At 34.1% G+C, this 12,205-nt stretch overlaps 1 protein-coding gene across 1 annotated transcript in view; it reads left to right on the forward strand.

Moving 5' to 3' along the window:
• Nucleotides 1–12,205, forward strand: part of EPHA6 (EPH receptor A6) — a 973,333-nt gene that overhangs the window by 656,536 nt on the left and 304,592 nt on the right. The window contains exons 8-10 of the mRNA XM_049785675.1: nucleotides 2,008–2,116; nucleotides 8,306–8,376; nucleotides 9,896–10,021. Coding sequence (XP_049641632.1) covers nucleotides 2,008–2,116; nucleotides 8,306–8,376; nucleotides 9,896–10,021 — 306 coding nt within the window. The remainder of the gene's footprint in view (nucleotides 1–2,007; nucleotides 2,117–8,305; nucleotides 8,377–9,895; nucleotides 10,022–12,205) is intronic.

The raw sequence follows: 12,205 nt of genomic DNA on the forward strand, positions 1-12,205 counted from the left end.
CAATGCCATAAACTTTAAAGACTACTACATTCTGGGCCAGAGCAATAGCACAGTAGTAGAGTGTTTTTCTTGCACTCAGACAACCTGGTCCAGACCCGGGTTCAATTCCTGACATCCCATAGGGTTCCCTAAATGCATTCTGAGTGCAGAGCCAAGAGTAACCTCTGAGCACCACCAGATATGTGACCCCAAAACCCCAAAATAAAATAAAATGTAATATAAAATAAAAATATAGACTTGGAGGGCTGGAGATTTAGTATAGGTAGTAGGGCACTGCCTTATATTCAGCCAACTAGATCGTCTTTGATCTCCAGCATCCCAAATGGTTTCCCCATGTCTACCAGGATTTTAATTCCTGAGTGTTTAGCCAAGAGCGTTCCCTAAGCCCCATTGGATCTGACAAAAATAATGTTTAGACTTTATTATCAACTCAATCATTTTTGCAAGATCTGTCATGGGAAGGTTATAAACAAGTAACATATCTTCATAGAAATCCCAGGCAACTGGAACAAAAAAAAAAAGCAGGAGGCAGGGGGACTCTAGAGGCACAGTTGAGAAGGCACAGATCCAAAAAGTCTTTGAATCATAGCAGGGAAGGAAATAAATATAAAAAGAAAATACAATATACTTCACATAAAGGTGTATTATGTAAGTAAGGCTATAAGACAGACAAGTTTTAATTAGTACATTATAAAGGGAACATTGATAAAAGATGAAAAAAGTAAATATTTGATGATATACTATTCTAAACACTCTAACTCTGTTTTAGTTCTTGCCCAGAGTGGATGAGTCTGGGCATCCTTGAAAAACACTTGGAAATGTGTTGAGTTGCCTCCCAGATTTATTTTATTTTTATCTTGATTAAAAAGTTTTCTTCCTTCCTTTACTCCTTCCTTCCTTCCTTCTTCCTACTTTCCATCCTTCTTTCCTTTCTTCCTTCTTTCCTTCCTTCCTTCCTTCCTTCCTTCCTTCCTTCTATTGTTTCTTCCTTCTTCCTTTTCTTCCTTCATTCTTTCCTTCCTTCCTTCCTACTTTACTTCTTTTCTTCCTTCCTACCTTCCTTCCTTTCATCCTTCCAACGTTCATTCCTTCTTTTCTTTCTTCCTCCCTTTGATCTTCCTTCTTTCTTTCCTTCCTTCTTCCTTCCTTTTTTCTTTTCTACCTCCCTTCCTTTCTTTCTTTGTTCCTTCCTTATTTTCCTCCTTCCTTTGTTCCTTACCTAGTTTCCCTTCTTCCATCTTTTCTACTTCTACTTCCACCCTCCTTCCTTCACTGCCTCTATTTCATCCTTTCTTCACTTCTCTCTCTTTCCTTCTGATTCTATCCTTGCTTTGTGCCCTCCTTTATCCCTTCCTCGTTCTTTCCTATCTCCATCATTCTTTCCCTCTTTTATTTCTTTCTTCCCTCCAATTTTCTTTTCCCTTATTCTTCCTTTCAATATCACCTTCCTTTTTACCCCTCTTCTTTTTCCTACCCTTTACCCTTATTAACCGCCTTCCCTCTTCTCCTTTCTTTCTTCTCTCCATTCTTTTTCTTTCCTTTCTTCCTTCCTTCTTTCCTCTTCCCATCTCCATTTTTTCTCCACTCATCCTCTTTAATTTTTCTTTATTTTGACGTTTATTATCCAGAAAAAAGGGAAAATACAGCTTGGACAATTTCTTTATTTTGCTAAGTTCTATATACCAGTTCTCCAGTTTTGTAGCAACTCTCTATTTTTTTAAATTAAAGAACATGACTTACAAATTTCTTGATAATGGGGTCTTAAAATTTGGGGCACTAATGAGAATCCATTGGCTTTATTTTTTATTTTTAAATAGGTAAATTTCTAAGGTATGTTCCACTTTTCAGCCTTATGGTTAGTTTGCATCCAAAATATGAAACAAAGAGAAACTACACTTGGAAAAATTACCTTCTATTATTATACTCTCTTGTATATACTAAATAATTAGATAATGTTCATAGTAAAATGTCACCCAGGAAAATTTTAATATTGTGTTTGTGTTTCAGCTTCTGACATGGCAGCAGAACAGGGACAGATTCTCGTGATAGCTACGGCAGCTGTTGGGGGATTCACTCTCCTCGTCATCCTTACTTTATTCTTCTTAATTACTGGGAGGTAACTAAACTATAAAAAGGTTATTTACAAGATTTTAAATAATCCTTTCATTCTGTATTCAAATGTCTTTCAATGTAACAAAGCATGTGTCAAAGAAGGGGGCATAGGGTGGGTTCAGCTGCCAGTGAAATTCTTAGGTCAAGAGATCCAAGATGGCTGGTTCTCAGTTTCAACAGGCTCTTGAGAATGAAGCAACAAAAAAAAATTATTGGGGAAAAAATACCGTGTTTTTTGAAAGTTGTGGATAAAAGCCTTTTACAATGAAGCTGGAGAGAGAGCATCGCTGTAGGATGTTTGCCTTGCAAGTGGCCAACCTGGGACTTATCTGAGTTCAATATATATATTGAACATGTCATATGGTCTCCCATATGACATATGGCATATGACTATATGGCATCCCATATAATCCCCAGAGCCTACCAGGAGCAATTTCTTTATATATATATGTACATATACATATATATACATGACTAAAACCCAACCATATATATATTTCTTTATATATAACATATATATAATATATCTTTATTTAAACACCTTGATTACAAATATGATTATGGTTGAGTTTTAGTCATGTAAAGAACACCCCCCCTTCACCAGTGCAATATTCCCAAATCATCAGGAGTGATTTCTGAGCATAGAGCCAGGAGAAACCCCTGAGGGCTGCTGGATGTGCCTCCCCCAAAAAATGGCTCTTACTAAATAAGTTAGTTCTGTGTTTTCGTTTTTTCCATTCACTGGATTAAGAAATTATTTGGGGGAAAGAAATAACTCAACGGGAAGGATGAACAACTTACATAAAATTTCTTTATAAATGTAGTTCTATGTCAGGTTTTATTAATTAAATATTGAAAGTATCTCCATTAGTATTATATATTTGGTTTTCTTTGGTTTTATTAATCTAACTTTTTCTACTTAGAATAATATAAATGGATACTTGAAGTTAAAATAAATCACACAGAAAATGCACTAGATTTAAAATCTTGTTAGGCGGACAAATGTTTCATATCTCTAAACATTATATTTTTATTTTATGCATAAAATCATGTACTTTATAATAATATATATTATATATTAAATATATATTTAAATATAATGCATATTGTATATAATTTATTAAATTGTTAATATAAAACTGGTAACAAGAAACATGGGTAAAGATAATGTCTGAATTATTTAAATGAAAAAATTTTTTGTATTTTGTTCTGGATATACATATTTTAAAAATTTATATAAAATTATTCTATTTAGATTATTGATAGGAATACAATAACACCTCGAAAATTCCTTTATAATCTAAACATAAACGTATCGCAAATTATCAATGTCAAGGTTTAAAACTGTAATAAGAGGGGCCAGAGCAATAGTAAGGGTAGGGCTTACACATAGCCCACCTAGGTTTGATCCTGGCATCGCATATGGACTCCAAGCCCAACAGAAGTAATCCTTGAGCACATCCCAGTGTACCCAAACAAATAATAACAACCTATAATAAAAATGCCCAAGAAGACACATTCATGCTGACTCCAGCTAAAGTATACCATCAATACTGGAACATTATGATATATGATAATGAGCATAAATAATAAATAATTACCTTTGGGGCCAATGATTCAGTGAACTGTAAATACTGGTTGTTTTACTCATTTTTAACACTGCCTATATATAGCACTTTATTAAAATTCACTAAAAAGTACAGAGAATGTGCATATATGAAAAATTGTTTATCTATAATCTTGACAGCCAACTAAAAGTATAGATCAATAAATTGGCATATATTTGGAATGCACTTATGAAACACCTGCCCCTGACAAAAAATAAGTGCTACCTAGTAATAAGCAGGCTCTTACAGATCTTAGAAAAAAGGAAGCACATGAATATTCTAGTAGTGCTTGAATTGAAGCACTAACTCCTTATACAATTAATTTCTTTTTCTTTTTTTTTTCTGTTTTTTTTTTTTTTTTTTTTTTTTTTGGTTTTTGGGTCACACCCAGCAGCGCTCAGGGGTCACTCCTGGCTCTACGCTCAGAAATCACCTCTGGCAGGCTCAGGGAACCATATGGAATGCTGGGATTCGAACTACCATCCTTCTGCATGCAAGCCAAATGCCTTATCTCCATGCTATCTCTCTGTTTCCTACAATTAATTTCAAAGGGGCATAATGATTTAATTATTTTGCCTACTTAAAATTATTATGTTACAAATAGATATAATATTGTTTCTGTATTAGTAGCATTTTTTCCGGAATCTTCTACTTTGGGAAACTGACTTGCCTCTAGAAGAATATAGGATACAATAACAAGAGGAGTAAAGCATTTAGCAATTTATGAGAAACAATGATAAATTAATTCTATGGGCATATCATGTTGTTGATGCAGGAATACTGATGGCAGATATTTGTCCATCATTCCCAGTTCAATATTTTTAAAATGAAAATTTTGGGTAATAAAAATGCTAAGAATCAGAGAAATAGAAAGGATTATTGGAAATAGAAAAGAAAGAAACTCCCCTCAGGGACTAAATAGTACAGTTGGTAGGGAGCTTACTGTGTATGCAATTGACTGGGTTTTAAACTCTGGAATCACACATGATCATCATGAGAACCATCAGGCATAATTCCTAAGTGCAAAGCCAGTAATAAACTCTGAACCTAAACCCTCACCCCGAAAAAAAACCTCCCACAATTGGGGAAAATAACTATAGGTTAATAAGGTAACTATGACTTGTTTTTGTGGGGTTTTAATAGGAAAGCTCGGTCTTTGTGTTGCTCATCAAACAATATCTCAGAAGATTTTCTTCTATTTCTCAGTGTTATTTGTTAATTTAGGGCCTATTGATTTGCTGAGATTAATATCTTTCATACCCACTTAGACTGGTGGATATTGTTTATTTAAGATCTTTTAGAGTATATATTTCAGCTTATTGCCAGGTAATGCTCCTTTATCTCTTAGTCTCCTGTTAGCTCAAAGTTTGGGGCAGGTTTTATCACTTTGGGGAAATGATAAACAGTTTACAATCTTAGAAAGATTCCAGGAATTTGCAGGTATGTTTAAAATATAGAATGGGGCCAGGTAGAATGGAGCTTCTTGCAGGAGCTGGCAAAGAAAAACTGAGGCTTCCATCTTCGTTACCATTGTCAGACACTGCTATGCAGAAAATTTTATTTTTCTGTTTACTTCTAGATCTAACCGTATCAATACTTTTTTTTGGCTTTATTTTGGGGTTTTGTTGTGGCTTTTATTTTTTTTTTTTTTGGAGGGGCGTTGTTTGGGCCATTGGCTCTGTGCTCAGAAATTACTTCTGGCAGGCACAGTGAGAGGAGAGGACCTTATGGGATTTCAGGGATTGAACCCATGTCAGTCCTGGGTCAGCCACTTGCGAGACAAACGCCCTATAGCTGTGCACCACTCCGGCCCCTATCAATACATTATTATTATTATTATTATTATTATTATTATTATTATTATTATTATCATCATCATTTTCATTATCATTATTATTATGTATTTATTGACATCCCTTTGCTATCAATACAGTTCCTCACAACCATCTCTTAAAATGGACAGAAAACAGATATTTGGAATCACTAAACCATATTGCTATTGGGTTGAAAACAAAATATTCAGTGTTTTGGGTAAATTCCAAATATGGCCAGTATAAGAGCAAAGAAAAATTCTTTATCTGGTAGAGTTGTGAGCTTATTTATTTATTCATTCATTTGTTTGTTTTAAAGGAGAGTTAAAATTCTGAACTTATTTCCTGTCTTAAGGCATGCACAATTAGAAGACCAAACCTAGGAAAGGAAGAATGAAGAAAAAAAATGTTTCATGACAGGTTAAAGCTACAAGTCTGAGAAAGATAGGAAAGGGGAAAAAGAAAAGCAGTTTTATAGGCCATGCCAAAATGACACAATAAAATGGTTAAGTTAAAGGATAAAATATCATCTCTAGATTTTGTGCGAGTTCTGCAAATGTCATTAAGAAAATGTTAATTAGATGAATAAACTCATTGATTACCATTTATAACAGAAAGTGCTGCCATGTGTTGTGAATTTAGGAACAATTTAGGTTAAAAATATTCTTTGGGGGTTGGGGAGATGACTCACAGAGCTAGTGTGCACACTTTGAATGATGAATTGGGCTTGATTAATGGCTGGCGTTGCATGCTGAACTAAACACAGCTGGGTGTGACCTTCCCTGACCCTAAAAGAATGGTTTTGTCATGAATTTGCATACAAGTTAAATCAAGAATGGAAGGGGCCGGAGAAATAGCATGGAGGTAAGGCATTTGCCTTGCCTGCAGAATGTTGGTGGTTCAAATTCCGGCACTCCATATGTTCTGGCAAGCTTGCCAAGAGCGATTCCTGAGTGTACGGCCAAGAATAACTCCTGAGGGCTGCCGAGTGTGACCCAAAAACAAAACAAACAAACAAACAAACAAACAAAAAGACAAGGATGGAATCACCCTTCAAAATTAGTTTTTAAAGTTCTAATAGGGTCAATTTTATGATTTTAACTCTAAAAAAATATTCTATTAACTTAAATTATCTAATTATGATCATCTAGAGATGATGACTAGTTTGATCCAGAAGAATTTTTATTTTTTTAATTTGAAAGTTTTGTTACAAAAGTTGGTTTTGTTAACCTAAGTATAATTTTATTTAAATAGTAAGTTCATTTCTGCAAATTTAAATGAATGCCTCTAAATTCATATAGTAACTGATGAAATATTTATTTTATAATGTATTGACATATAGTAAATTTAGATATAACTATTAATTTTTGTAGGAATTCATAGAATACAAGTTATGGATTTCTTTCCTCGGGAATGATTTAAATACAACAAACACACGGAAAAAAGTTTTATTTAAAAATTAAATATATTTATCAGATGTATTTATCATGCATAATATGATGAATATAAAATGATTAAAATTAGGGTAATTGTAGGTTAATAATTTTACCTAATAAATTTGAGAGATGAACTCAAATGTTATATTTATTTGGGATTCCAGAAGTAGAATTTGTATTCCACTTCAAGAAAGAATTTAATGATGAAGACAATTTGATATAATCATTTTCGAGTTTTAATTTTCATATTTAAAATTTATATGACACTAGAAACTGCTTTAGCATTCTACATTAAATTTCACTTTAATTACATAAAATTAAAAAGTTTATTTTGAAATATCTCTTAAGTAGTCTGTTAGGAGAGCAGCCACTGGAATTTATACTGTGAGAAAATCCTGTGAGATAGTCCTGAATATGCAAACTTTCCCATAAGACCTGAGGCAAACTCACCTTGAAAAGTTAAACAGTTACCACAGATATATTCTGTTTTTAAACAGTTGAAATTAGCATTAGTTGAACTGTCAAATGTTATGGTTGTTAATGAGTTTTTTCATATTGAAATCATGTGATGTAAATGCCTATCTCTATTCTTTGAAACATGATCATCCTGACAGAAATAGATCATGCCTCTACCAATTTTTATATTAAAAATAAATTATTCTTTATGCCGCTAAAAATGACAGTTAAATTTCTAAGGTTCTAACTCAAACTTTTTTAAAGTTTTGGATTTGAATGTTTTTTTTCCAGCTCTAACTAACCATTAAGAGACTTGGATCTTGTACCTAAAAATAAGCTATTGTTTGCATTCATATTGGATGCACTAAAGTGTATTTTTCCTGGAAGCATAGGTTCAATTCATGAGAATTGTGTGAAATATTTGCGTACAAAACTTAGAAGCTTAAGAAGTGACTGACACCCTCTCCCTCAAACTTTCTTAACCATTGGCCAGGGATACATGCACAATGATAAAACCTTAAAAACTACTACTGGGTGGGCAACTTCCTTTTATCTTTCCTTGTGCCCAGGTCTGGCCTTCCCATTATCTATTTTGATTGGATCCATTTCTGGTAAAAGTTAAAGTGACCAATAAAATTGATCAGTCCACCTAGCACTCCACCCTTCTACTCTCATTGTATCAATGTCAGATCGATTGGTTAATCCCTTGAGTATTTTTTTTTATTTTATCTAGGTTTATTTTTATAGGATAAAAAGAACACTTTGAACTATTTTCTCATTTAAAAAAAGTAATATCTATGGTGGAAAGTTCATTGTGAGTGATATGAGTGGTTTGGGTTCTCATCAAGTATGTTCTCAAAGAGTCTATTTACCTTCTTTTAAGGTGCCAATGGTACATAAAAGCCAAAATGAAATCAGAAGAGAAGAGGAGAAACCATTTGCAGAATGGGCATTGTAAGTAAAGCATTGATTCTCATCCACTATTTTAGATTGTTCCAACACTTCAAGAATTCCTTTTAACTTATATCTACTGAGTTGATGACACAAAAAAATGATTCACTTCCAATCTTTCAGTATTAAGACTCTTCATCTGGCTTCTAGGTCTGTTGATAGAAATTGCACCTGCTTCTCATTAAATGAAACTACCTTTTCTAATTCTGCTTGCTTGGAAATATGACAGACTGGATATGCTAAAAATACAAGATAACGACTGTATCTAGTTATTTACTACTCACAATGGCTCCAAAACTTGCATTGATTTTATTTAGTGGAACTCTAGGAAGAGAAATATTAAGAAATCCTTCTTCCTTCTGGTAGAAACTGTCATTTCAACTTATTACAAATCAATTTACAATTCATTAACACTGAATAAGAAAATCAGCTCTTTAACTCTGAGAATATGTATGAAATCCTTGAACTGACTACAAGGTTATATTCATTTGAAGGCTCCTTCTCAAGCAAGCTATAATTACCACAATAGTTGGTTTGATAATTGCTACCCTCTCCTCCCCAACACCCACCTCTACCTTCACCTCTAAATGGCAATACTACCTTGTCAAGACAGTTTCTCTGTAGTGAGACACTGAATTAACAAGAAAGGGAGGTTCTCTAATTAACCACAGTATTGAGATAATACAGGAAGCAAGGTGTTTAACTATTTAAACTCATTTTCATTTCAAGTTGAGCATAAGGAATCAGGGACTTTAACATCTGTACTACTCTGAGAGAAGGAAAGAATTTGACTTGAGGAGATCATAAACTTAAGGGGTGGTTTGAAGGGATTCCTAATGCTCATCTTACTTCTTGTTATTGATTTTAATCTTCAGTAAAATGTTCCACTCTCATACACTAACATTCTGACCCAAAGATTCAGGATAGGGCCAAGACATACATTTTTAGTTAAGTTCCCTCAGGTTTTGAACTTAAGTTTGAGGCTGTTTTGCTGGCAGAGTGGAGAGAGTGCTGAAAGAGCACCTATTAGCCATATTTTGAGTTGATAATACCATAAACACACAGAAACCTGGATGGAGACAGCAGGATAGATAACTTAAGCTGAGGAGCCTTGTGATATGCTGCAGAGCATTTTGTAGGAAATGAAGAGGAAAAGAATTCTCCTGTGGTATTCATTATCTATTTCACCACTAATGTTTCAGCATAAACTAAACCAGATGGCTTCAGCAAGAAGCCATGAGAATAACCTGAAACAGCCCAGGAAATAGAAGATAACAAATTACATTGGAGACAGTATTAATAAATTAAATAAATAAGCAGCTATTTAAAATAGGAACTGTTTATTTTTCTGCACCACACGTATTTGTGTTTAAAACAAAACAATATTGAGTAGGAGAGAAGACAGAATAAAATTAAGCTTATTAATTTCTGTGTACTATAACATTCAACTCTTCATTTTAAATATTCACAGTCTATGCTTACTAATATACTCTCAATCTAAATGTCCTTTATTTTGTTGCAGTACGTTTTCCTGGAATTAAAACTTACATAGATCCAGATACTTATGAAGACCCATCCTTAGCAGTCCATGAATTTGCCAAAGAAATTGATCCATCAAGAATTCGCATTGAGAGAGTCATTGGGGCAGGTAAACTTAAAATTGGCACTTTTAAGAATATCATTCTTTTGTGGTTTTATAACTATTATTTAAAAAAAAAACTTTAGCTGTTTTAATCATTTAAAATGTAATAAATAAGGGCCCAGAGAGGTGGCGCAGTGGTAGGGCATTTGCCTTGCACATCTTTGACACAGGAAGGGCGTCGGTTCAATTCCCAGCTTCCCATATGGTCCCCCAAGCCAGGAGCAGTTTCTGAGAGCATAGCCAGGAGTAACCCCTGAGCATCACCAGGTGTAGTCCAAAATATGAAAAAAAAAAAGTAAGAAATGAGGAGTAAAACTTTTAGATACTGATTTAAGATATTAAACTTTTAAAATATAATACTATATTTTATAAAAACTATAGTCAGTTTTCAAACAATGAGAACTTCACAGAAGTTATTATAACAGGTTGTGTTCTTCCCATATGAAGATAAATTACAATGTAACTTGAGTGATTGGAAATGTATTTTGAAAATGCAACTTCAGGAGTTTGTAATAGGTTATTAAAGATTTACTCAAGCTTCAACATCCATAGGCATTTTCTATAATTAGTTTTCATATCGAAGACCTGTAGGCTCTACTGATCTTAAAGTGCCCTAAGAATCATATGTAAAATAGGGTTCTCATAGAGTTTTATACCATTTTAATACCAATTAGTAGTTTTCTCTAAGTAAAACATTCACACTCAGATATTCTTCAATTTTTGATAGATTTTACAATTGTTTTGTAAATTAGCCCACAGTTATTTATTACATTTATTACTTCGAGTTTAAGCCAAAGTAACTCAGAGACCATAGTAAAAGATTTATGTCTTGAAATCCTTGAGCCAGGGTAAGTGATCCATGCTGACAGCATAGCTCTCATTCTGGAAGTCTTAAAGTAGAGTTCCTTCTACTTTTGCTCTAGCTTCCCCTATGTTTTGGTCTGCTCTGGTTTGTCAAAGCTGAATTAACAGCACTTTTTCCCTCCATTAGTGAGGAGGAATTAAGAGCTCAGTATCTGAGTATTTAAAGAAACTACCTAAAAACTCCATAGTCTTCTGTTCACATTGACAATCACATTGGCATACTTAAATGCAAGTATTTAAAGATTTAATCTCTCATGGGGTGGGAGAGACAGTACAGTGTATATGGCAATTATCTTGCACAAGGCTTATGGTGGGTCACTCCTCAGCTTCTGATGTGATTCCCAGAGTACCACCAGAAGTTATTCCTGCACTGAAAGCCAGGAGTAACTCATGAGCATCTGTAGTGTACGCTCTCCCTTCCCCAAAATGTAATCTCTGAAAAGTAAACCAGATTAACAGATTTTAAAAAACAAGGATAGGGATGGAGCAATATCACAGCGGTAGGGCATTTGCCTTGCATGCTGCTGACCCAGAACGGACGTGTGTTTGATTCCCAGTGTCCCATATGGTACCCGAGCCAGGAGCAATTTCTGAGTGCATATCCAGGAGTAATCCCTGAGTGTCACAGGTGTGGTCCAAACCCTCCCCTCCAAAAAAAAAAAAAAAAAGAAAGAAAGAAAGAAAGAAAGAATAAAAAGGCAAGGACAAAACATCTGATTTGAAGAATGCGGGATTCCTAGCTTGGGTTCTATTAGGTTTTTGATAGGCAGGATCTCATTTTTTTATAAATTTATTAAGAGATGGCAAGGAAGGGAAAAAGGATTATATTTTAAATATACATATAACATATCTAAGCGAGATCTGGCATACAGAGCATAATAACTGAAGGGGTAGTAAGTATAAGTGGAGCAGGTGTTAGAGGTTAAGCTGAAGAGGATGACAATTTATGTTATCATATTACCCGGCTGAAATCGAGCCAGTAATAGACAGAAAAAGCGGCCTTGACATAAGTTATTTCTCTATCCCAGGTACAATTCACATTCAAAGAGTAGTGTTAAGTAAATCTGCAAAAAAAAAAAAATGGCACCTTTGCTTTAGTTGGGACATGTGTGTTCTTCCTGTTCCAGATTTGCTTATGAGATTTAATAAAGACTTTTAAAATAAAAGGAAAAGGAATGTATTTCTAAATAGAGAAAAGAGACTGGGTCTGGAAGTGTTGGTGCTGATCTCTACTAGATAGCCAGTGCAATTCACTGGAGAGATTAGAACATAACAAGGCCTGACTTGAGAGTTAATCAGTCTTTGCTGAGAACAAACTAGGGCATC

Source organism: Suncus etruscus, chromosome 13 (assembly GCF_024139225.1).
Source record: "Suncus etruscus isolate mSunEtr1 chromosome 13, mSunEtr1.pri.cur, whole genome shotgun sequence".
NCBI classification, from domain to species: Eukaryota; Metazoa; Chordata; class Mammalia; order Eulipotyphla; family Soricidae; genus Suncus; species Suncus etruscus.